This window comes from Drosophila serrata, unplaced genomic scaffold, assembly GCF_035046125.1.
Source record: "Drosophila serrata isolate PLE 108 unplaced genomic scaffold, ASM3504612v1 contig_376, whole genome shotgun sequence".
NCBI lineage: Eukaryota > Metazoa > Arthropoda > Insecta > Diptera > Drosophilidae > Drosophila > Drosophila serrata.
In genome coordinates, this window is record NW_028257274.1 from 2,327,741 (window position 1) to 2,354,836 (window position 27,096).

A 27,096-nucleotide genomic window follows, 5' to 3' on the forward strand; every position below is an offset into this window, starting at 1 on the left:
AATGACCGGAAAATTTTTACAAAAAAAATTTTAACTTTTTCAGTTTTCAATAGAATTGAATCAAATTTGAGATATAGCCATTTTACTATACTCTTCAATTTTGTACGAAATTTTATAAAAATCGGACTACTATATCATATAGCTCCCATAGGAACGATCGAGAAATTAATACAATTAAATTTATAACTTTTTTAGTTTTCAGCTGATTTTCATCAAATTTGAGGTATAGCCATTTTATATAAGTCTTAAATTTTGTGGCAAATTTCATGAAAATCGGACGACTATATCATATAGGTGCCATACAAACGATCGTTTGATGTGGAGGAAAAATGCAAATCAGTGAATGTAAAACTGCAAATATAATATGTATAGGTGAATGAAATGAAAGCAGGTATTACTTCATTGTTTTTTAACACAAATATATATAATTTATATTGTATGGATTCCTATTCATAGAAGTTCTATCTGCAAGGGTATATAAACTTCGGCGTGCCGAAGTTAGCTTCCTTTCTTGTTATATATATATTTTCTGAAACATTTTGTACTCATTTAACCTTCTTTATCTCTCAGTGTCCGCGCCCCAAATCACACACTCTCCCAGGCCATCGCTCTCACACGGCGAGCGTAAGAAATGCGCCTTGCAAAAATAAAAATTTCCATAATTTAGCGATCTAAATGCAAGTGGCGCAATTGAAGCGTAATTAGACTCTGCCAGTCACTCACACCCCACACCAAGCACACCCACACACACTCACACAGGGAAATAGGGCTGGCGCTAATTGGTTTCTGGTCAGGATCGCCGTCCTGAAGGGATGCAGGATTCAGGACCTCGGCCAGCTTTCATCGGTGCGCCGCCAATTAAAAACGTGCCCACATTATGCTTTATTGACTGCCCCCATCCACCGCCCTCAAGGATACACCCCCATTGGCACAGGATTCTTTCGAATGTATCTTTCAATACCCAAAGGACTCGCTTTTCCTACCTGGCAAAATGGGAGAAAAAAAAGAAAACATAGAAAATAAAAGGGAGACGGGTGGGCGTGCCTTTTAGCAATAATAACGTCCTCGGATGGCCATAAAACAAATCATACGAGTTTATGGTCACCTTACCAACATTGTCCACTGCGAAACTTTATCTTTTTATATGCGGCATTATTGCCACAGATTAGACACGGGATTTAGTACAATGCCCACATATACACACAGGTGGGGAGACGAGGACGAGGAGGTCCTTGTACGCATATATGTGCGTATCTACATATAGGGGTTACCATTCTATTTTTTTTTCCTTTCGATTGCCAGCATAACGAATTAAATATGACCATTTGTATAATGGCCGAGACTTGAATTGGAGAGAGAGTAACTTCGATATCTAATACAATTATGGCCGAGGGGGTTTATACCATGTATTTTCGCATACGTATGCAAGGATGTATCCAGAACAAATTCGAATGCAAAATGCATGACATTTCCTGTTTAATTTTCAGCCGGGTAAGTGCTCTGGCTTAACTCCGAATCTCCTGGATGGCCAGAACACACAAAATAGGATTGGCCTGGGGTTTTGTGATGGTTTTTGGGTCTAACATTGAATGTGAAATGACGGTATCTGAGATCAACCAGCCTCGGGATATATTTTTCACACAATAAAGCGTGTTTAGTTGATGGGACGAAATTGTTGTGATATACTTGGGATTGTATTTATTTAAATGTATACTCCTGAAAGTATCTATATCTATAGTATAGCGACATGGAATGCTTCAGGGATTTGTAGAGTTACTTTGGTAGCTCGTTATATCCCAAGAACATTAAATATTTTAATATTTCGAGCAAAGTAAGAGGCAGGTCTATGGATAGACCCACTTCCTAGTCCTTAGAGGCTGTAACCCCTACTGACGCCTGCCTGTAGAACACATTCTTCCCCTTGATTGGCAGTGGATGAGCCTCCGTATTGAATACCCATTTGTCCAACGGCAACAACGAGTCATCCGAGAACAATAAGTACAAGTACTTTAGTGTTTCCGCCAGGAAGAAACTTTGCTGAACATCGTCCTTCTGCGGTTTCTTTTGATAGACATTCCGCAGACCACTATATCCATGTGCCGTGCGGCAATGCTTCTCCAGTGCCAGGACTCCCTCCCAGCCCCAATCGCGATACTTTTGGTCATGAGTCAGTCGCCATAGAACAAAATAGCTCTCAAAGGTCTCCGGTCGCAGGATATAATACTTCTCCTCCGATCGCAAGGCTCGAGCTTCCACACCTTCGTTGAATCGAAAGACCTCGGGTCCCAATTGGGTTGGTGCTCGTATATAACTCTCGTGACAGGTGTTTGTTATACCCTTTGCAACCTCCATGTACCTGTCCGTATAATCATTTAGTCTTGTGACCGCTCCCAAGGCAAACATGCCGCCCGAGAAGCAGGCCAAATGATCCATTTTGTGCTCCAGCCAATTATTTTGGAGATCAGAGACATAGATCAAGCCACTGCGGCTGGTGTACACCATCTTCTCCAGAATCGGCACCATTGCCTCGTCGTACATCTCGCGTGCCTCCTCATCAGTTTGTCCCGATTGTAGCCAGGACTTTAGTAAATACTCGTAGTAACTGTCACCTAGTCCTCCCAGGGATATGTGATTCTGTCCCCATTTACCCGTTTTTGGATTAAGATAATTTGGATACAGGCCATTCGGTTTCCTAATCTTCTTAAGCAGCTGACGAATGGTTTGAACCCTTTCCCGATACACCGGATTCCCAGTTATGTCACTCAAATAGGTGAACTCTAGATGCAAGGTACCAAATTCGGAAAGGATCGAAGTGCCATCAAATGTCCATTCGTGATTCCGGACCATACCGGTCTGTGAGTAAACCAGTGCATAGGGAATCCCCGTGTGAGTTTTGAAGGCAGGCAACAGTTTGTCTGCAATTTGCTGAGCACGCTCCTTGTACAGTGGATCCCCGGTAAAGGCGTACATTGTCAACATACCGCCAACAAAGCGAATGTTTGTCTCGAAGACATTTAGCTTCACATCAATGTTGTCCAGCGGAAATTCCCGTTCAATCCAGTCACGACCCTCGTGATACTCCTTCTCCAGTCCCATAATGTACAGGGTGTCCAGACCATCTATTATCGTGGCACCTAGATCATGGAAACCAAAGACGCTGTCCCAATGGGGACGCCGCGATAGGGGACGCAGCTCGTTCTTGCCCCAAGCGTACCGTTTGTAGTTGTGCCACGCATGCAGCATCATCTCTTTGACCTTTTGCCGACGCTGCTGAAGGTCGGGATTCAGGGAATCTGGTGCCTGATCATTGCCACCGCCTCCGAGAGGAAGATGCGACTTTTGGGTGATGCCGTCATTGCCTTGAACGGGTGTCCCTACATGCTGATCATCGTCGTCATTGGTATTCCGTTCCTGTTCCTGATCCTGCTGGTCCACCGGTGCTGCTGCATGAGCCTGAGCCTCGTCTGTGGCAGGAATCGTCTCCTCAAGTTTCTGGGAAGGATCCTGGACAACTTGACCCTCTCCAGATGGAGCTGGAATGAAGATCTCTGTCTCCACCTCCTGCAAGTGCTTGTAGACCAAGAGAACCCGGTTTTCCGGCAGTAGGAAAATGATGGCAAAGCAGAGGAAACACAAGGTTAGCACCACGAGTCCAATCAGACATTTCTCAAAGGAACAAACCTTCGATTTACTTCCAATTGAAATAAGGCGAGACATGGTGAAGTCTTACGGAAATTACTACGCTTTCTATATCTTTGATTTCTTGCTTTTTGATTTTATTGTTTTTTAGAAGACTTTCTATGCATTTGTTGCTATTTTCAGGCTTTTATTTATAAAAGTAGTTCATAATAGAACATATTATGGGGGTTCCAGTGTGCCCGAGTTGCGCTAATTCGAAAAGGATAACTATATTTGTGTTGTATTTCTTTAATATCTTGTAGTAGTTCAAAATATTAAAGATTTATAGGTACATACAAAATATATAATCCCAGATTACTTGTCTAAAAACTATTTTGTTTTATTTTAGGTGTTTTGTTTTAGTTTTCTTTCAAACTTTAATCATTTAGCTACGCTTTTACCTTTGTTGCAGTACATTTCCTTTCAAAGGTATGCCTTTACTTGCTTTTTCAACTTTCTTGACACCAAATTTGGTACTTTAAGATATCCCTTACCATCTAGACTTTGCCAAGTAGGACAACTGCCATCGTAGATTCTAATTTGATGAAGTTATTTGCGAACCAACTGCCATAAATAACAATTTTTTTTGTTAAGAAAACGGAAAGCGACAAAAGCCAAGTTAGCAGCGAAAGAAAGAAAGAAGGTAGATGGAGGCTGTGGCGGAGCAAATGTAAATTAGAAGCCAACTGTGACTGTCTAGATAAGAATGTACTTATGTATATATCTAAACGGGGAATGTTGTGAAGTTGAGGGGGGAGTGGGAAAAAGGTGGCAAAGGAGGAAGCTGGTGATGCCACACCAGGACCCTGAAACGGAATGCGGTTCGTGCCTTCGTCGCGGGGCACCAGTGTGCGGCATTTTATTTCGCATTAAGAGATTAAGATCAAAATTAAAATTTAAATTACCATGCGACACGCTGTGAGTATCTGTGTTTGCTTTGTCTCTGCTCAGCTCAGTTCTGCTCAGCTTGTTGCCCGTTTTTTGATTGCCTTAAATTGCTGCGAGTTTTCATGGATTCTGTGATTCTTTTAACTGAATCTTTTTGGCGGGTATTTAAAAAATAAAAAAAAGGGAAATGGCAAGAGTGTAATTAATTTGTGTGAATACTTACCTTGGCAGCGGCAATGAGACTCGTTGATTGACAGACAACTTAATTGGGTTTTCTTGGAAATCTTCCTCCCCGGTAGAAACTTGCAATTAGCTAGCTCGAACTTTGTACTGAGCACTAAATCCTTGTAAAGGATGCCACCACCGTTAACAATTTAAATGCTAGCAACTACAGATGTACATGGAGAAATATTTAAATGAAATATGGGAATTGATATAAAAAAAAACGGAATAAATAATGGAAATATAAGGTAATTGAATAGTTTGTATTTAGAAATATTAAAAACTTCATATTAAATTAAGAATTAAGGAAGAATTCTAAAAGAATTTATAAGCTTCCTTTAACATTGATTACAACGTTGTCAATATTTTGCCTTTAAGCCTTTTTAAATGTATGATAATTTGGAAATTTCTTGAAAATTCTTTAACAATTTCAATAAATTTCACAATGTAATTTTATTTATATTTAAATTTTTACATTTTGAAATGATTTTCTTCTCGTGCATTGCTGTTATTCTTTAGAAAGTATATGTAACCAAAACTTGCCGCAATGTCAGCATCATTTCAGTATCAGTCTGCGTCTGCGGCTGAGACACAGGCTGAGTCCTGAGTCCTGGAGTCCTGGCTGCCTCATCCACCTGAGCCCATACCCCATCCCCCTCCCCCCCTCCGGGGGAAAAGGGACGAAGCAAAAAGGGCTGCAAGTGACGCAATGCAAAATCCTTACCACAAGCTCTAGAAAAATTTATGAGCACTCAAGTTGATTCAATTTAAAATTTCTCCATGCGGCTGCTAACCCAATCCCTTGTTCGTTTTTCTTTTTTATACCCTTGCAGGGTATTATAATTTCAGTCAGAAGTTTGCAACGCAGTGAAGGAGGCACCTCCGACTATATAAAGTATATATATTCTTGATCAGGATCAACAGCCGAGTCGATCTAGCCATGTCCGTCTGTCCGTCTGTCCGTCTGTCCGTCTGTCCGACTGTCCTTCTGTCCGTCTGTCCGTCTGTCCGTCTGTCCGTTTCTACGCAAACTAGTCTCTCAGTTTTGAAGCTATCTGAATGAAACTTTGTAGTTAGCCTTCCATATACTCTCACTCGTATATATGTCGGAACGGGCCGGATCGGACGACTATATCATATAGCTGCCATAGGAATGATCGGAAAATTTTTACAAAAAATTTTTTAACTTTTTCAGTTTTCAATAGAATTGGATCAAATTTGAGATATAGCCATTGTACTATACTCTACAAATTTGCGTAAAATTTTATGAAAATCGGACTACTATATCATATAGCTCCCATAGGAACGATCGAGAAATTAATACAATTAAATTTATAACTTTTTCAGTTTTCAGCTGATTTTCATCAAATTTGAGGTATAGCCATTTTGTATTAGTCTTAAATTTTGTGTCAAATTTCATGAAAATCGGACGACTATGTTATATAGGTGCCATATAAACGATTGTTTGATGTAGAGGAAAAATGCAAATCTGCGAATGTAAAACTGCAAATATAATATGTATGTGAATGAAATGAAAGCAGGTATTACTTAATTTTTTTTTAACACAAATAAATATAATTTATATTGTTGAGATTCCAAGTCATAGAAGTTCTATCTGCAAGGGTATATAAACTTCGGCGTGCCGAAGTTAGCTTCCTTTCTTGTTTTATTATTATTTTCCTTTTTTTGTTTACCCCTTTTTATCCCCCCCTTTTTGCAAATTTTCAGCCTTCAGTGGCAGTGGCCCACCGAAAATGTGACGCTGACGTCTCATTTTTATAATTAGGCTAAGCCCAGGCCCAAAGCCAACTTGCCAACTGTGCCTGCTTTTCTCTGATTTTCCCCCGCTTTTCCACACAGCACGGTTCTGGGTTCTGTTGTTTTGGGCCTGGCTAATTGTGTGTGCGAGGGAAATGCGAGGAGTCTTGCCGTTGCCAAGGTTTTTCCTAGTGAACTATGCTCTATATATATACTAGATAAAGTGCGGTCATACTGTAAAAAAACTACAATTTATACAAAAATAATAATAATATCTTATGAAGAAAAATAGTACCTTCTTTTTTTTCTACTTTAATAACATTTATTTCTATTAGAAATGTGTACCAAAATCAGAATAAATTATTTAACTCTTTGAAAAGGAGTAAAATAAATTATTATGGTGATATGACACTGGAAATAATAAGTAAATAATTGTTATACACATTATGTACATTTGCAAATAGTTTTGGATTAACTTAAAAGTTAAAAAAAGGAAATTAAATTAAATAAATGGTATATCTGCCCCTTATATAGATATTTTGACATTTGATGCAATATTATATAATTCCACTATGGGATTATGACACCAACTTATTGCTTTTATTCAATTCAATTCAGAACAATTTTCATATCTGTGTATAGATATCTCTGAAACCTAATAAATAAATAAAAACAAAAAATACAGTAATATAAACCCTTAAGAGATTTAACACCATATTTAATAATATATTTATATATATTTTTTACTGTGCAAATTCGCTTTCCAAACAAAGCAAAACTTTGCCTGTTGTTGTTTCGGACATTTCGGGGGAAAATCTAACAAAAAATTAGCAACTGAAAACAACGGCTGATGAGAAGCAACTAAATTTTGCTGGGAAAAACGTAAAGTTTTTCACAATTTTTGAGTGGCATCAATTTTGACATTTACCTGCAGCAGGGAAAGTTTTCTTATATTTTTTGTGCACTTTTCCCGCTAACTGGGCACCTTTCCCTAAGCCGATTTCAAGTAATTTCAGCATTAGATTGCTTTCTTTTTCGGCTGGGAAGTTGCGAGGCGAAAACTTTTCTTGATATGCCCAATCAGGGCGGGCAGAAATTATTACAAAAAAAAAAGAGAGATGGAAAATGAAAAACAACATAAAAAATAAGGAGAAAATGCAGGGCAGGGTTTTCCCAGCAACTGCAACTAAAGTCCGGGGCATGGAATGTGTCAGGATGTATAAGTCTGTAAAAATTCCAGTTTGGCTTTTGTTGTTCGTACCCGCACCATTGTTGTTTTGTGTTGGAAAAGTTTTTGGCGCAACGGGTGCGGAAGTTGCAGCTGGAAAAGCGTAGTGGGTGGAGGGGCAGAGGAGGCGGAAGTGGCGCATGCAAAGTGCAAAAGCTCGTTGAATATGACCGGGCATTAAAGATGCCATAACCGTGAGTGTGTGTGTGTGTGTGTGTGTGTGGGTCGGATGTCAAAAGTTTTGTTAAGTAAAACCTCATGTGCATCTAATTAAAAATATAAAAAACTTTATTTTAAAGCCGCCAAAGAAAACTTTGTCTCCTGCGGAAATGAGTGTGTATGCCAGTGTGTGTGTGTGTGTGTGTGTGTTTGGTAATAAAGCGCAAGGATTGTTGCCTCCTGGCTGCCTGCCTCCTGTTGTATTTAAAAGTTCCTTGGCATGTTTATCAGCATGCATGTGTAAAAGGATTTTTCGCAAATGAGCTGCCAAATTGGCGTAACTTGCAAATGTTTGCTACGTGGCAAAGAAGGTGACAGCCTCATACCCACAGAAAAAATTATAACATACACAAAACACGGTGAAAAGCGAATGAAAAGTTTTTTGGGGGAAAATCCGCATGCTTAATTAGTTTCTTTTCAGTGCTGCAGGAATTGTCAAAAGTAAATGAAACCGACAAGGGAAATCAGGAGTCAGGAGAGTGCTCATATTATATAATTTATGGTTTAAACTTTGATAAATAATTATGTTTGGGGGGTTAAGGATTAGGATAAGAATATGTATTTTCTTTTAAATTAAATAAACTTGAAGGATAAGAATATGTATTTTCTTTTAAATTAAATAAACTTGAAGGAAGATTTATTAAAAGAAAGATATACTCTGTGTACTCAAAGAAAACTAAACTATAACATTTTGAAATTAATGTAAAGCCAATTAATCATACTTTGCAATACTCTTTACATAAAAATTGCTACCTATCATAGTTTTAATAAAACCTTCTATATAAGGCTCCTATTTTTTAATACCAGACTTCATGATTTTACCCCTAAAAATGTTATATATTATATTTCATTAAAGCCATAATTGCATGACCAACCCAAGCATATAAGCTTCTTAATTCCAAACCCCTGACCACTACCAGTAAATGTCCTGAGCCTTGAAGAATCAGCTGCTGGCGACAAGTCAAAAGCTTAATGGTTTGCTTTTGACAACCAAAATGCTTACTACCACAACAACGGGGGGGAAAGTATTGGCCATGTTTCTGGGTCTTAAAAAAGGAGGGTTACTAGAGAAGGATTCATCAAGAGGATTCAGGAGGAGAAGGAGAAGCTCCCTGACCGTGGCAGACAGATCCAGTGACAGTCACAGCCGCAGCCCGTTTGAGTGACTGACTGGGCCTTCGACTTGCACAGAGACCATCATCAGTGAGCCAGAATCTTTCTCTCTCTAGACCCCCCAATCCTTGTGGTTATGTAACTCCATTTCCACCTCCTACTCCCTGAGGTCATTAATGCAGCTGGAGGCTCTATAGAGACCCCTTTAACCCTTTTTTTTTTGGGGGGGGGAATTGAAGCCGAACCCCGAAATGCTTTGCATTTCTACTTTTGCACTGGTGGCCGCATGTCCTGCGAATTTTCCAGGACCCACTGGAAATTTTCCGGACTGATGGAAATTCAACCCTCTCCCCCCATTTCAGTTTCGAAAAAATAACAAACGAGCACAACATGAGCTGAAAATAAGATTTTTGAGTCATTTCGTTTTGTTGCGTTTATGTGTGCGAGGGTCCTGCGAGTGCGTAAGTGTGTGTATATATGTGTGTGTGTGTGAGGAGTTGTCCTAGTCTTGGTGACATCGTCTGGCTGACTCTGCGCCTCACTGGCTGATGTATTCATGAAATCGTGTGATTAATGGCTCGCACAACATTTGCACACACTGCTCCCGGTCCTGCTCTTGATCCTTCTTCTCGTGCTGCTGCTGCTCCTTTTGCATCCTTGTGCTCATCCTCGACAGGCGGCGTATCTGTCGGCGTGCAGATAAACATGCCCGACCAGCTACCCATTCCCCCAAAAGACACTTGGCGAAAAGTTTGCAAAGGAACTTCATGATCTTCATATATATTTTTGTATATTATTTAATAAATAATTTATTTACTGCAGTTTTTCATTGGTTTCTTATTTTCCTAATAGAATTTCGTTATATTTTTCAGTGTCTTTTTGTTCTATACCTTACTTTTCCCAGTGCAACCAATGCCAATCTCCGCCAGCAACTGCTGTGCATGCAAAACGGAGCGAAGGATGTGTGGACCGGGTGGAGGAGATTGGAAAGGACACCGACTACGACGACGACGACGACATTGGTCACAAAAATTTTCCGGCTCTGCGCGTTTGTCTGCCATTTTATCAGAGCCGGCCGAGCCGCATGAGGCGTTGAAATTAACAAACATCCTGTGGCCCCCACGCCGCTTCTCCTCACCATCCTGACCGAGAAACAAAAATGCGTCGTAATTAAACCGAATTTAATTGCTTTACCCCGCTCCATCCTATGGCAAAAAAGGATCTGTGCCCCCTTATAACTATGCTATAATCTTTGACACTTTTATTGCGGCTCTAAAAGTTATTAACTTGATTTAATAAGCGCCTTGGACAGCATCAGCAACAACATCACGAAGACTCGAAAAGGAATTTGAATGTTTAGCATTTTACAGTTTTATCTTCAGCGAGCGGAGGGAAAAGTTTTTGCGAAATGAATTTGATCGCCTTGGCATTCAGAACGTGGCTTTAATTAACTCATTTTTCATTGGAACTGCCAGCGGGGGAGGGTTGGAAAATCCGAGCCGTGAGGGTTAGGTAATCTTATCTCCTAGGTGGGTGAAAATACCAGGACTCAGACCAGACCAAAGAGAGATTTCTAGCTCGCGGGCGTTGAGACTGTGAGGCCATCACTCATCCGGGGGCCCAAGCCTTTGTCTCCCTGCTGATAAGCCCAAGGAATTTCTCTTCCCCCACCTTTTTTCTGTGGTCTTATCAGCGTGAACAAATTTGAATTGGGTATTTGAATTTAGAATTTTCATGCCGAATTATGCGAGGCAACGTAGCTTAGCTTTGGACTTTAATTTACATTGATTAGATGGGGGAAAAGGCAGGCTCATTTCATTACTAAATAAACATAAACATGAATAAGGCAAAATAGCCATTACAATTTTGAATCAATTGCAAATTTCTGTATATATTTTTTACCAAAAAACATTGCTTAAACTACGTAAACTTGAAAGAACCCATAAAATACTTAAGTTTTTCTTAAGTCCCTACTAAAACCACTTTATCCTCCACCAAATCGAGCATAATTTGAGGTAAAATCTGCTACAAAACGTGCTTTGACAACCCAAGACAATGGCTTTGTCATCGCTGAAGAAAAAATATAAGACAACCAAACCAAGAAGTTGTTTAATTTTTAATCAAGCTCAAGTTTTTGCATGACTGCCATTTAGGTGGGTCAAAGGTAAATGCAATTCCTGTCTCGGACCCTTGCAAGGAAAAGGCCAAAAGAAAAGCCAGACACAAATGCAGACACTTTTTATGGGCCATAGAAGAACCTCAAAATTGCAGATTTAATTTTATTTTATTGCACTTTTCTCTCCCTCTCTCTCTCTCAGGTTTTGGCCCAAGAAAATTGTTTCTTTATGCTGCAGGAAGCTTCATTGTCCTGGCATCTGATGGCATGGAAGAGATTGCCAAAGGAATTTAATCAAGAAAATATTTCTGGGGGACACTTGAAAAACTCAATTCAAGTCTGAGGACAGGCGAAAACTAAAAAAGTTTCCATTCCCTCTATATAAATGGATTTTATTTAGCTTTCTGCATCGAATGTTGACTCATTAATAAACATAAGCAACAAATTGCTCGACAAAATCAAAAAACCAAAATCAGTGAACAAAAAAATGCACAGAAAACGAGTATAATATTTGTAATCAAACGCAGTCGGGAGTCATAATAATCAAGTCGTAAAAAACAAATCCATTTTCGCGCTTGAATAAACAGCCAAAAGCGAGACTCTCCGCAGAAGACGAGGACCTCAGCCAGACGACTCTGGGTCGTAAGATGAGCAGTAAAAACAATAATAGTAATGGCGGAACATTTTTACACCTCTTCCACGGCAGCCACAAAAGGGGATTCCAGGATCTGGGATAACATTTTGTTGGCCAAACAGTATGGCCATAAAAAAAAAGCAGTAGAAAAGAAGCTAGAGTTGAAGTTCAGACTATGGAATACCTAGGTTATTGTTTGTACAAAATATTGCATACTTTAAGGCAGTGGGAAAAGGGTTGAGTTGAAAAGTAAATATATAATTTTCTTTATGATAAAAGATATATGCTTAGAAATAAATCTTAGGCAAGGCTCAATATAAGTCTTTTATAATTAAAAAGACTCTATTCCCTTTCATATATAAGAATCCCATATACCCTTTTATACTCTACAAAATCTCCTTCACAAATAGCTCAATGGTCTTTCTTTTGGCCAAACCAAAAAAAAAAACACAAAAATTTTACGACACCAGCAAAGAATGACAACCTGTAAATTTTGCGCTTTATTTAACAGGCCAAATGACAAATCTGTGCATCGAGTCAGAGAACCATTTAACGATCGTAAAATCAACCATCAAATGCTGTAAATTATAATGTAATAGAAAAATAATAAGCGAAGTTGAGATGCATCGACGATGTTATCATCGTAAATCCAAAGGAAAGTCGTAAAACGTGAAGCTCAGGAAGGTCCTGGCGTTAGTTTTCACACCCAAACACAGGCAGAGAGTGAGTGAAAAGCGGATGCAAAGCTCTCTGGGCATCATTACACTTGAGTGTTTTACAACTTCCGTTGAGTTGAGGTTCTCCAGGGCCATAAAGACGTAATCTTCATGTTTTTATTAGGACGGTCTACTGGTTGGTTGGTTGGTTGGTTGGGCGGGTTTGTCAATGCCATTGAGGACATCAAATTGACAGCTCCTTGGAGTCGTAAAACTCAAGCCACTGTCTGGTCGGTCTGGCTGCTCCGTCGTACATATGTTTGGGGGTAATGATTGTCACCGGCTAAACAATTAAATCGAGGTTAGGAATGGCGCATAAAAAGCGCATAAAAAGGACATAAACCCAGACCCCAAACCCTGCGCAATATAAACAATGATAATGATGATGATGACGATGTCGTCAACGCATCGTAAACATTTTAAGCTACAGTTTATTTTCATTTGGAAGGACGAAAACCGGAAAAACATGACCCCTATGATGCGATCTGTGGCCTCGTAAAACTCTGCTGATAAGACACTCGCCGCTGGCAATGATAATAAAATTATAAGTCACCCCACTCGCACACATATGTGTGTGTCGTGGGATCCTGGGTTTTCCCGCTTTCCACTCTCTCTCTCTCTCTCTCTAAAGTGCGCTAATCAGCATTTAAAATTAACTAAATGCCCGCCTCTTAAGCCCAAGTTGATGAGTTTGGCCCTTGGTCCCGCCTGTCTTCTCGTCTTTTCCTTTGGGGCTGTAAAACCAGGTTATATAACATGCTTTATAGTCGAGATGTTGGGCCGTTAAGTGAACAGAAGATGCGTTTTTCATGTAACTGCAAATGGTGGAGACCAGAACTGGAAATGGGTTGGAAGCCGGGGCATGTGTTAACTCGAGATGGGGGCCATAACATTTGAGTGTGTGCCAAGTGACATTTGATTGCTCTAGTTCTAGTACTCAGTTCCAGGCTGAGTTGGAAAACTTGTGTGGCTGGGCAAGTGCTAAGCTTCTGGCATTTTAATGTTCCTTAATTGACATAAACAGTTTGGACTTGGATAATTGCCATTTGAAATCAATAAGTGGGATTTTTAGTTAATGGTCTTCAGGGGTTTTTAATTTGGGGAATTATTATTAAGCAAACCTGAAGCTAAATAAACTTTACTTTCTTTTCTAATTTGAATTATTTTAAGGTGTGCTTTAGTATTATTCTTTATAACTATAATATCATGTATAGTCTACTTATTAGAATTTCTTTTATATTTTGGTTTTGGTTGGTTGGTTTGGTTTTTTTTTTTTTGGGTTTAAATAGAGATTAACTTTATCTCAAGAAAACTAACAAAATTATAACATATTTTGGTGACTATTTAATCAATGTTAAAGAGATTTATATTATACAAATGCATTTTATAACCTGTTTTGATTACAAAAATGCTTGTTATTTATAAATTATATTATATAAAGTATTCTTATAATCTTTAATTATGATGTTTCTTTTATCAAGATACGGATTACTAAAGACATTTTAAATAATTTCCTTTTAATTTGATTTGTTTTCTAGTTAAGTTTTGTGTGTCTATTTTTGTCACTTAGTAAAGTAATTAATTAATTAATATATTTAATAATTTCGTATTCCTTTTACTTTTTTTATCAGTAGGTATTTCTTTAAGTACCTATTTTAGTCTTTAGATGTATATTAATAATGACAAATTCAATCGTTTTTTTTTTTTTCATTTCAATTGTTTCTCATAGGTTTTATATTGAACCACACAAAATGTATAATATTTGACATGTTAATACCCTTATTTAATAGCTTATTAATAGTATAATATTAAAAAGCTTATTTAGAAATTATAAAAACATAACTTTTTCTCCTCCTAAACCTGGCTAACTTCATATTGGTACTATATTCCCATTAAGTTATATTTTACAAATTTAATTCCTTACTATATTCCCTTTAAGTTTTATCATTCTTTTCCTCAATTTACCTTATTCTGGTAACACTTTAAGAGCCATTATCATATGGCACCCTCCGGTTTTAATTGATGCCCAACTTGGAGAGTGCGTGCCAGGCACACTCACACACACACATCTACAAAGGACACCCCACAAAAAGGACGCTTACTTCCGCCATTTTCTATGATGAATTGCTACTTTGGCTCAACACACACACCCAAACACACACACCCTGGAGCTCTCCGAAGAGATGATGCGCAGACAGGAGAAAAGTAGAAACGAGATGAGCTGAGTACATATCCAGGCAAAGCTAGGAACTAGGAGGGGAAAAAAAACAAGCAGGAAAGACAGCGACAGGACCTCGCATAGATACACATTTATCCAGCTGTCAGCGGGACGAAAAAAGGAGTGCAGCCGCTGGGTTTTCCCCTTTCCCACCCACGACTTTTCCACGGACAGGTGAGACCGAAACACTCGCCGAAAGGGACACGGGAAGTGCACTTTCCGGGACTCCAGGACTATGGGACACAGGACACACACACACACACACACACATTGGGGTGCTTTTGCGCTTATTTATGTCTGGCAATAAAGCGACGAAAAGAGAGCGCAATATAGGGGGAGAGAGAGAGAGAAAGAGTGAGCAGGCGACTGCAGGTTATGGCCTTCTATAACTCAGAACTCAGAGCTCGCAGGACTCACTAGGACTCGCAGGGACTCTTGCCGCCTCTTTCTGGCCCATGTCCCGAGTCCACTTTCGTTGGCTGCCACTGCTACTGCTGCTGCTGCTGATGTATTCCATACAAATTGCAGGTTTTAGTGTTTTTATTTTCGCCCTCCAAAAACCAGGGGGTGAAATGTCCTTTCGTCCTGGATGCCTGGACTGGAAGGGGGTTGGGAAATGGGAGCTGGGAGGTGGCTGGGCAAAGTGGGCGAATGGGCAGGCGCATCATCCATCAATGGCATTTGCGGCAAGGACAGCGGCGAATACTCTCGGTGAGTGCTCCTGACGTTTTTGTGTCGCAGACACAACAACACTAAAAAAAAGGGGGGCAGGGGCTGGTTCAAGGATCTGGATCTGGCTAGCATCCCCTTTTTTATGTTTTTGGTTCGGTGGAGTCATGCGGCGAAATTTGTACTATTTTTATTGTCACAAAAGAGAGAAATTATAATCAAATCGGAATCGAAATATGTTTATATAAAGATTTGATGCAACTGTCATTATAAGAATAATCTTTAAAATGTTTCAAATAGAAAAATCGTTTAAGAATGGGTTATAATTTATGGTCTTTGCCTTAAATTATACCCTTTTTTGAGTGTCAATTATAATTGACCTAATAAGAAAAGGTTATTTATATCTAATTTAAGCCTAATTTTTGGGGAATTAGTAAAGGTATTTATTGTTGTGAATCGATATTGTCTTCTGTTACTGTAGAGCAGTAACTTTTACAATAGTGTGGAAATATAAATGCCTCAACCATATATTTTTATTTAAAAGAACATATACATGTTAAAGCTAAGAAAATAAAATAATTCATTAAAAGAAGTTAAAGTATTAATAATTAAACCTAGCTAGAACGATATCTTATAGGTAAAACTTTCTTGAACTAAGATAAACAAGATATCTTATAGATTTAAGTATCCAAAACTAAGTTTTAAAAAAAAAAGTAAATATTAAAAATTTCTAATTAATCTTTTTTATACTAAATAACAGATATTTTAGAAAAATCGCAACGTCTTCTCTTTACCAACCCCACATAATAACCTTTAACAAATTCCAAAACATAACTTTCTCCGGTTTTTGAAGCGATTTTCATTCTCCTTTTTCCCCTGGCCTCCCCCCTTCTATTGCTCTCCTAACCCCCTCTTTGCCTATGCTTTCTATTTGTAAAATAATAACATAAAATATGGCTGGCCTTGAACAATTTACTTTTATTTTATTTTTATTGCCCAGGCAGCAGCCCAGCCTCTGTGGCAGCTCTCTCTCTCTCTCTCTCTCCTTCAACATGTGTCCTTCCTACACTTCCTGTGACTGCTATGTGTGTGTGTGTGCATTGTTGTTGCGCCTCGCTTTTAGCTTCATTAAATTTATGTTGCAGCAGCACCCGAAGCTGCCCCCGCAGCCAGACGCTTTACACCGAAATATCCTGGAAATATCCTGGGCCTAGTTGCACGTGCCGCGTGGCCGTAAAACAGATCGTAAAAGTTTATTACTTGCGGCTTTTGTTACTGTGTGTGTTGTGTTGTGTGTGTGTGTGTTTGTTGTTGTGTTTGAACCGCCGTCGCTGTCAGCTGTCAAATTGAATTTGTTTATATTGCCAACACTCACACACAGAGAGCTCGCCGCTCCAACAGGTTTCATTTTCACTCCCAGGAAGCCGGAAATCATTGCGTCATGCTGATATTTTGTATTTTAACACGCCTAAAACCCCCTCACCCTCCCCGGCCCCCTATGCTATATTGGCCACGCCCCCTTTTTTTTGCCGGCGCTGTCATCCTCAGGCTTTTGTGTGTTGTTTAAGGCCGCCCCCGAAAGTCGATTTTTGTGTGTTGGTTTAGGTCAGTTTAGTTAGCTGCCTTTGACAGCTCAAAGTCGAGGTCAACTTTTGTATGCCCATCATCAGCTGTCTCGCTCTCTGTCTCTCTATGTGTGTGTGTGTGTGTGTGTGTGTGTGCCACTCTGTCTGTGTCTATGTGAAGGATATTTATGGGTCCGCCGGTCGAGAGACGCGAGCGACGCGTCCTTGTCAGTTGCCAAAAACATAAAAAATCGATTTTATTATAGCCGTCAGTCTGGGCCCCGTCGTCTATATAGATTTTCTGTCACTGTGTTTTTCAGATATTGCCTGTCTGTCTGTCTCTTGTTCACCTCTCTTTCTGTGTGTGTGTGTGACGGGCTTAAATTTGCTGGCTTAGTTTAGTTTAGTGAAAGGTTTTAAATTTCATGGAACTACAACAGTGCGTATACGTAATGGGAGCGATTTAAGGGGGTTTTTTCGTGATAAGAAACAAAGTTGTATCTAACAATAAGATAGGAAAAATTTGCAAAGTAATACAAAAAATATATACAATTATATATTTGTAATATTTTTTGAACTTAAATGATTTCTAAACAATTGCCTAAAAAGTTATCTTTTATTATACGAGCATTATTTTATAGATTTCCCTAATAAATGATGCAATAATTAAGGTCACAACATAAGTATATTGAATTTAAACCCTAACAACCCAAGATATGATAAGAAACCTTTGAATTTCATCAGTTTTTCATTCATTACCAATAAGTTAAGCCCCTGAAGTAAGTACAAAAAATAAGACCAAAACAAAAACCAAAATAAACATAAACAAAATCTAATCAAATATTCACCCGCTGAGCACAAAAGAGAGAAGAAAAAGAGCGAGAAAAGCTTTGGTAAAGCTCTCTAAACACAAATTAATAGAAAACGAAAAAAAAGTTTACTAATCAAAAGTTGTAGAAAATAATATTAAGTCAGTCTGCAAAATGTTGTCGAGGCAGTGGAACGCAAATAAACAAATCGCCAGGCAGGTCTACCACCTCCAAAGAGGTTTGACCAATAAGGTAAAGATTTCACAAAGTAAATCATATTAAATATACAAGTTCTTAAATATATATTTACTAGACCTCATCGATGAACTTGGAAGAGGCCAAACCTTATGCTGATATTCCGGGTCCCAGCAAAATGCAATTAATAAGAGCTTTTCTGCCGGGCGGTAAGTGAGGGAAGCCAAAGCTTTCCAGAATTTGCACTCTCTTAAAATAATCTCTTTGGAGAATTGCAGATCTCTTAATATAATCATAATCTATATAATATATATAATATATTATATTCCCTTTTAGGTCGCTATAAAGACTTGCCTGTCAATGAAATGTTTCTTGATATGAACCGACAATATGGCAGTATCTTTCGAATGCCCAGCATAGCTGGCACTGATATGGTTCTGACCATGAATCCCAAGGATTATGAGATCATTTTCCGCAATGAGGGACAGTATCCGCATAGGAGAAGCTTCGAGGTAATGGATTATTTCAAGAAAGTACACAGACGTGAGGTTTTCGATGGCTACGATGGCTTGACTTCGGGGTGAGTTGTGTAAAATGTATTATTTTTAATTATTTTATAATAATTTATTATTTTAGCAACGGTCCATCTTGGGGTAAAATGCGTACAGCTGTGAATCCCATACTTTTGCAGCCCCGCAATGCCAAACTTTATATGAAAAACTTGCTGCAGGTCAGCGATGAGTTTCTAGAGCGGTAAGTTTAAGGAACTACAATCTCTGGAAATAACTCTAAACTCTAAATTGAATTCTACAGCATTCGATCTATTCGTGATCCCGTGAGCCAGGAAATGCCAGATGATTTTGCCATGGATATTCGCCATTTGGTGGTAGAATCCATTTGCTCGGTGGCCCTCAACACTCATCTGGGAATTCTAGGGGAAAATCGAGAAAATCAGGAAGTTAAGCAACTCATAACAGCGCTTCAAGATGTGGTTGAACTAGGCTTCCAGTTGGACATGATGCCTGCCTTTTGGAAATATCTGCCCATGCCGAACTTTAAGAAACTTATGCGTTCATTGGATTTGATAACAGACGTTTGCATTTTCCACATTGAAGATGCATTGAAACGAATTGAAGATGATGCCAAGGCGGGAAAACTCACAGAGTTAGGTCTAGAGACCAGTTTACTGGAAAAGTTAGCACGTTTTGATCGTCAAACAGCTGTGATTATAGCCATGGATTTGCTATTTGCAGGAGCAGATCCGGTGAGTTATTATATTAAAATTATATAAAAGATTATTAATAATATATTGTAATAATTTCAGACCCTGGTTTCGCTTAGCGGCACCCTTTTGAGTCTGGCCAAGAATCCCGACAAGCAAGCTCGACTTCTGGAGGAGATTAAGGGCATACTTCCCAAAAAGAACTCTCCCCTGACCATGGAGAACATGAATAATCTTCCCTATCTGAGGGCCTGCATCAAGGAGGGCATTCGTATGTATCCCATTGGTCCTGGTACCCTACGTCGCATGCCCCACGATGTGGTACTTAGCGGTTATAGAGTCGTGGCTGGAACGGATGTGGGCATGGCCTCCAATTATCAAATGGCCAATATGGAGGAGTTTGTGCCGAATGTACGTCAATTCATACCCGAACGTTGGCTAAGGGATGAATCCAATTCGAACTCTCACCTAATTGGGGCCACGGCCACGCCTTTTATGTACCTGCCTTTTGGTTTCGGGCCAAGAGCCTGTGCCGGTAAGAGGATCGTGGATATGATGATGGAAATAGCAATTGCCCGGCTGGTAAGGAACTTCCAGATCGGTTTCGAATATCCCATTGAACATGCCTTCAAGGCAAGGTTCTTTGTTCAAGCCAATATTCCCTTTAAGTTCAAGTTTGTGGATCGCAGCGATTGATAACCTTAGACTTTTAAATGTTACTCAGGGAAGAAAAATTGTATAACCTGTATTACTAAAATAAAACCTATATTTCTCACCACAAAAGTACTTCTTAAATTTCAAAGGGAATATTGAAACTTGTCTTACAATCATGTTATTTTATTTACTGTAAGTGAACTCCTCTTAACTGTGGATGGCTAAAGACTTTCGAGTGCTTCTGGTCACATACACATGTCCTGGCTGCTGGAGTGTCCTCTTGAGCTCAGTACAGCCACCAACATCCACTTGAGGGTACATTTCTTTATGACTTTTCCCCCCCAAAAATAACGATGGCATTTTCCGGCATCTGAAGAGGATGCTTGACAGAAAGGACGATACAGGACAAATACTTGCAGATGTTTATATAGAGTCTTGAGAAGTTAAGAAAATCCTTGAGTTTGAAGGTATTTCAATTCGGATTTGTATTAAAAATATAACTTGTATATAAAATACATAAAGATGTGAGTTTACTGAAGATTAAAATATTTTTTAAATATTTTTCAATAGAAAAGGACATGTCTTTGTCTCACTAAGGCTAAGGAAAAGTAAAACAAGCCACCTTTAACACTAAATTTACCTTATTTAATTATGTTTAATATAGTAGGTAGTAAAAATATATGTTTTAAAGACTAATATATTATTAAAAAAAAATCTATAGTCAACCTCAAACGATCTTCATTGTAAACTAAGCCTGAAAGTATGCTCTATGTTTGAAACAATATCTGAAGATCACTCAATGGCGCCATCTATATCTGATATATATGATATTAATTCCTTAGCTTAAGGAAGTAAGGTATATATTTTAAATGAATTGAAGACTCTGTGAATTTAAATATTTGATACAAGATATTTTATTGTTAGATACAAGTATATTCCCTCGCTTCATTTGTACTTTAAGCTTTAACTGTGGACAGCCCTCACTCACGGAGGACACTTCCTTTTTGTCCCTAGCCCATTTTTCTCCACAGCATTCCTTCGTCCTTCGTTATCGCTTGTAGCTGGACAAAACAAATGCGCCGACATAAATAATGCAAAAGTATTCATTTTGACATCGAATAGACAAAGTTGCATTGAATTTTCATGTTTGTTCTTCTTCCGTTGGTCCTGGTTCCCTGGCTCCTTTTTTCTTATTTCTTTCACTTACTTGTGCCGGTCTTATCGGCCATCCTAGTCCTCCTTCCTCCCTCCCCGAGTGGAGGACTTCTGCTCGTATGTCCTGGATTTTATGCTGCAGACCGGACTCACTCGTTGGCCGTCGTCTTGTGCATTATTAAAACTATTCTGATGGCGCTTCCGAGGATGGGGTCCACTTGAAATGTCAATGCTGGGCCCCGCAGATCCTGGCTCCTTTGCCTGCCTCCTCCCCTTCCTGATTTCCCTCTACTCACTCCTCTTTCTTTGCTCATTGCTCCTGTTTCGAGTGCATAAAGTTTTATCGGGGAGGCGAAAAACTTTACCCCGCTGCTCCTGCTGTGTCACGTTTCCTTGGCAAGGACTCGGAACTTTTGCCCCGGGACGAAATGCATTTGCAATTGCATAAATGAACAGCAAAGAGGGAGGTGCAGGAGCTGTAGGAGGTGCACAGACGAAACGAATGGAATTCATTATTGGCCAGGAGTTGTCCTGCGCCAAAGGTGGAGGTGGGGCGTGGCCGAGGTGCTGGCCTTTAAATTGAAAATGCATGTCAAGTATCGGCTGCACACACAAATCACAGTTTCAGCGCGCATTTCACAATTTTCGTAGCTCAATTCGAAAGGGGGGTAGAGAGGGGCGGGTGTATTTGCACTTTATGACATGGCACCACCCCCCACCTCCCTCTCTGCCCCAAGCCATAAAGTGAGCAATTAGACAATGTCCCAACCTGCCCCAACTCCTGTAGGCCTTCCTGTATCCTGCATCTTGGCAATTGGAATTTTGGCTTTTCGCATTGAACTTTGACTTGCCATCAACATTCAAGTGCACAATGAGAAAATTGGGTATCATTTTCTTAAATAAATGTAAATTTAAGATTAATGAAAGGGTTACATATAGTAATCCTTTAAAGAGAATCCTTTTTTCACACCCTAAAGATAACCAGAAAGGTTCTTGGAAGTATCCTTTTAAAGGAATGAATATCTTTTCTTTTCATGACTTTAAAATACTTATTTATAGAGTCAAGCTTTAAGATCTCATTATTTAATATTTTGTAGCAGTGCCTAAATATGGTCCTGGGGTTGCTCATGTCCTTCTCTGCCGCCTCCTTGTGGCACATCTTGTCACATGACATGATGGCCGTCCATTGCCGAGCTGCCAATTTGCAACAGCACGGGCGTGGCAAACGGACCACGTCTAATGATGGCATACATAACCTGGCTACCCCGAATGCCTCCGCCTCCGCCTCCGCCTCTGACTTGGCACACGCCCACGCCAGGTCCTGGACCTACGCCTGGTCCTGCTCCTGTCCTGCTCCTGCTCCTGCTTCTGGTCCTGGTCCTTTGGCAAGTGTCATGTCACACGACGCACTCGGCTCGGCTGGCTTGTCAATTTCGCAGCTGGGCGTGGCCTGGAATCCTGCCTTGAGCCCCAGTGGCAGGCATTAGCATGTTCCAGCAGGCAGAGTTTAAAGCAAAAGAAAAAAAAAAAAAAAAAGTATCAACATTGCAGGACAGTCGTCCTTTCCTTGCCCGACTTGCCACCACCCCCTCCGAGGATGGCGACCCGCCCTGACAGGCGTCCATGATTAATGGTTGTCAATGGCATTCCGCTTGGATCGGATCGGGCTTGGGTTTGGGTTTGGGCTGGGGACTTGGTTTTTGGGCTTGACTTGGCCTGCATGCGGAAAGTAATTTTGTTATTTTAAGAAAAGCCCTCGCAGGCTCTAAGGATTCTGGTTTGCAGGAAATTGATTCACCTCCCCGGGTTTGTTTTTTTTTTTTTTTTTATTCCAGGCCGCTGCCGCAGGAATTCCCCAACAAAGTCGCAATTTCGCAACCTTTGCGCCCCGCGATGTACGAAAATACAGGATGCAGGATATCGGGGAGGCAGGATACGGGGGGCTAGATGGTGTTAATGGCATTGGAAATTCGCGTGCATGGGGGGGTGCGTGGTAGAAAAAATTTAATTTATTATTTCGAAAAGCAAAGCATTTCTAATCGAATTGTATTCCAAATATGCGTTGCATGGGAAATTGAAAAATTGCTTCCCAATTTGGGTGGATTTCCTATCCTCTTCAAGGGGGGAAAAATTTGAATTGTTTGGCTTTCGGTGAGGGAAATTTTGGTGTGGGGGTTGCATAATGCTTATCAGATTGTTTGGCATTAATGATGTCTGAGGAGGAGGAAAAAGGAAGCCAGGGGCATTGATACGATACATTGATGAACAGGCACTTAAGGAAAATGAATTAAGTGATAGCATAAAAGAAATACTGAATAGTATCAGTTACTCATTAACATATTTGTAAATGTATTAAGTTATTTGGTAGATTTTTTAACGAAACATATAATTAGATAATGAAGAAAATAAATACTATTATTTTAAAAGAGGAAATTTGATAGAATAAATCATTTAAGTACATATTTAAGAATGTTTTTATAGCTTTGCAAACTGAAGGAATCATTTCCGACCCTATAAACCAAATATATTCTTGATCAGCATCAACAGCCGGATCGATCTAGGTATCTTGGGCAGAAAAAAAAGTTTCAAAAATTTTTCAAATTTTTTTACATCGTAAAAATTTAAAAAAAAAATCATAAAAATTTGAATTTTTTTACGTTTTGCATTGAGTACGCAGATTTATTAGCATAATAAAAACTAGCATAGGAAAGCTTTCCGAATTAAAATTAAGACATTTTTGGCAGAGTTATGACATTTTTAAACTTGGAGTTTAGAAAAAATTGACATATTCAAATGATTGATTCAAAGAATGCAAATATTTTAAGTTTAGTCGTAACAGATTTCCGATTCGATTCGATTACTTACTGCAGGGGTATATACGTTTCAGCTTTCTAAAGTTATTTTCCTTTATTGATTACATTTAAAACAAAAACAAATTATATATAACATGTAACTAAGCTCAGATAATGTTATGTATTTTTCTTCCTGTTTTACTAATTAATTATTAAGTAATGAGGTATGGTTATGGATATCTATATGTAATAATTACAAACAGGAATATATTCTGTAATATGTTCTGTAAACATTATATTGATATTAAATTACTTTTATTTATGGTCAATATAAGCTTATCTTGCTTGACCAAAAAAGGCCTAAGGCAACTTAATTTAAAGTTAAATTTGAACAAAAAATGTGAACAGAAAATCCTTCAATGCTTTTTGTAGAACTTTTACCCTCCATTTATTACCCCTGTTTTTAATTTTTTTCTCCCCTTCTTCTAATGGCTTAAGTGTTAACTCTTTAAGCTGCTCCCCTTAAAGAGCCCGCAGATTCCTGATACTGGTGCTCCTGCTTCTGTCTCTCCAGCCTCATCTCTTGTGTGTATATATTTTTATTAATTTTCCAAATGAATTCCTGACAACGACAAAAAGACACACAGCGACAACGATGACAACAGCAGCGCCAGAAAAGAGCAAGTTATCCTGGACGCCGAAGGATAACAAAAACAACAAAAAATGGGGGCAGCCATTGTCGGCCAGTGGCAGCCCGCTGCTGTTTTCCCCCTTTTTTTCTGCGATTTTATATATATATTTTGTTTTCTTTTTTTTATTTTTTGGTAACTGTTGGCGACATTATTACGTTACTTACTTTACGCCATAAATGTTGTTACGTCATGGCAACCAACACTCGCCCCGCACATGTGCGTTGCTAAAAAAAGAAAAGAGGACAAAACAATGAAATGCGAAGGGGGGAAGGGGCAGGATGCGATGGCTGCCATCATTGTTATGTGAATGTGACGACTTTTTGACTTCCGCCACGCTGATGTGTTTCCGTTTCCTGTTTTATGCACAACTTTCGTCCGTCTTTCGGCTCGGCATCCTTTTTGTGCTTTGTGTTTCTTCATTTTTAAAAATGCTTGCCGCTGATGAAATGTAGCCAAGGAAGGATAACTGCCTGACGATTTCACGCCGCGTTGATTCGATGCCCCTCGTCCTACGTCCTACATCCTTATGCCCCTTGTGTCTGTGTTCCGCAAGGATCTACATCTGGGGGGGAGGGAGGATGTGTATGTGCATCCTCAATTTCCCTTTTATGTTATTTTAATTTTATGTTATTGTTATGACACAATGAAAATAAAATTGAATTGACACTGATGTCCTTGCTTCCTTTTCAGGGTCCTGGAGCTTGGGGGTCTCACTGATAAGTATATGAACAGAGAGAGAAATGGGAGAGAATTCAGCACAAGAAATAAGGAATTGTGCTTTGAATTAAATTTAAAATATAAGCTTATTTAGAAGTGCATTCTTTGGGATATTTAAATAAATAAATAAAGCCCAGAAACATACAATTATTTAATATTTACAAAGCATTTCCTAATAGAATATGTGTTAAATGAAAAGTAAACAAATATCTTCTTAATAAAAGAAGTTTCGAAGATATTTATTTAAACGTCTTACATTTAGATTTGCCTATTTAGTATTTATTTTGTGTTATTTTAATCACAAATTTATACTACCTTTACCCATAAATATACAAATCTATACAACCAATATATTTTAAATACCTTCAATATGCTTTAGCTAACTATTAAGTTTTATAATTATTTCTCTCAGTACCCCCGAAGAGCTCTCCTGGAAAAAAATGAAAGTGTGGCAGTTGCCTGTGACATTTTTATTGCCCGGGACACACAAAGTCCCACCTCCAAGTGGCTGTGCGGGCAGGCACACAGGATCAAACAGGATATTCAAATGGGCCATAAGTGCGGTTAAAGCGCTTCGCTCGCTTGACTAAATCTCAATCCAAATCCATATATACAGAAACTGAAACCCAGTCCGAGTATTGGGACAAAATCCGGAACAAAACTTTCAATTTTTGACGCTGCCAGCTGGCGACATGACCTCTCACCCAATTCCGACCGTTAAATCCAACCTTCCCCCCTGAATCGCTGACAATATTATTTGTCGCGCAGGTTCAAAACAATATCATAAAGTAATTTATATGCCTGGCGAAGGACGATGGCAGGACGAAACGGGATCGGGGGATTCGGGGGCGGACGACAGCCACTGCCTTCGATGATATATGGGCGAAATGGCTTTTTAATGACAACGACGACAACAGCAGCTTGTACAAATTACAAGCCAGCTCACATGCAGGAAGAGACGGCGAGAGTGAGGTCCTGATTGACCGTACCACCTCCTCCTGCAGCAGCAGCAGCATGGGATGATGTCCTGCGTTAATTTTGGATCGTCTTCGGTGCTGCAGCTGCCTGATAAATGGGTCACACGTACGGGTATCCCATTGGATGAGTGGATGAGTAGTAGTCATGGATGAGTGTTTGTTGTGACATGGCGCGACTTCATCAAAACTTGTACCACTAATGGCTCACAAGCTCATTGATTACAGTCAATGTTTCAGAGGGATATTCGATTTTTGATGTCACTTTAAGTGGTTAAGTTTGGGAATGGATTTTCTCTGGAGAAAATGGGTATTAATATCAGGAAAACTGATTATTAATACAGAAGTTTAAGGTAAAGAAAAGAGTTAACAGAGATTTAAGAGGAAGTAAAGTAATTACTTAACTCTTAAGATATTAAAATCTTCTTAACTCCTTCACTTCCTCCAAAAAAACCTATTTAAAATACCCAAAAACATATCATAACCTTTTAAACCTTCTTTTAGATTTAACTAAGTCAGCTTTAAGCTAATCCCTATAGCTTTGGTTTAACAAGATTCCCACAGAAAGTTCGATTTAGGTTCTCTGCCTCCCCGTTCAAGTTGATTTGACATGAACATTTATTTCGCTCACTTTTAAAAATTCATTTGGCCGTGACACTTGGCCAGGACATGAACAGAGAAAAATAAAGCGAAGCCAACTCCAACTCCTGGGTTTTCCGTAACCGAATCCTGCTGCCGCTGGCCTCTGGCTTCTGGCCTCGAAATCGGTCTGGCTCTGGTCTGGTTTTTGGCCAGGGCTCAGAGTCAGAGTCCCGTTTGCTGGCCAGGCCAGAAATATCCTGGAAATATCCTGCTTCCCCAG

The 27,096-nt window shown here is 39.3% G+C and overlaps 1 protein-coding gene and 1 pseudogene across 2 annotated transcripts; one reads left to right on the forward strand and one right to left on the reverse strand.

Moving 5' to 3' along the window:
- Positions 1 to 1,678: 1,678 nt before the first annotated feature.
- Positions 1,679 to 3,773, reverse strand: LOC110191097 (mannosyl-oligosaccharide alpha-1,2-mannosidase IA pseudogene; annotated as a pseudogene). The gene has a single exon (XR_015273209.1). The product of XR_015273209.1 is annotated as a mannosyl-oligosaccharide alpha-1,2-mannosidase IA pseudogene (transcript).
- Positions 3,774 to 17,999: 14,226 nt separating this feature from the next.
- On the forward strand, positions 18,000 to 20,033 carry Cyp12e1 (Cytochrome P450 12e1). The gene is made up of 6 exons (XM_020961726.2): positions 18,000 to 18,085; positions 18,147 to 18,237; positions 18,365 to 18,608; positions 18,665 to 18,781; positions 18,842 to 19,292; positions 19,353 to 20,033. Exons 1-6 carry the CDS (start codon positions 18,008 to 18,010, stop codon positions 19,944 to 19,946), a joined length of 1,575 nt encoding a protein of 524 aa, XP_020817385.2. The 5' UTR covers positions 18,000 to 18,007; the 3' UTR covers positions 19,947 to 20,033.
- The last annotated feature ends 7,063 nt before the right edge of the window (positions 20,034 to 27,096 follow it).

Bases quoted from the DNA above. Each gene is read 5' to 3' on its own strand.
- Cyp12e1 (XM_020961726.2), top strand. From the start codon at position 18,008: ATGTTGTCGAGGCAGTGGAACGCAAATAAACAAATCGCCAGGCAGGTC. The intron at 18,086-18,146 runs GTAAAGATTTCA...TATATTTACTAG, and splicing joins AAAGAGGTTTGACCAATAAG to ACCTCATCGATGAACTTGGA. The intron at 18,238-18,364 runs GTAAGTGAGGGA...ATTCCCTTTTAG, and splicing joins AAGAGCTTTTCTGCCGGGCG to GTCGCTATAAAGACTTGCCT.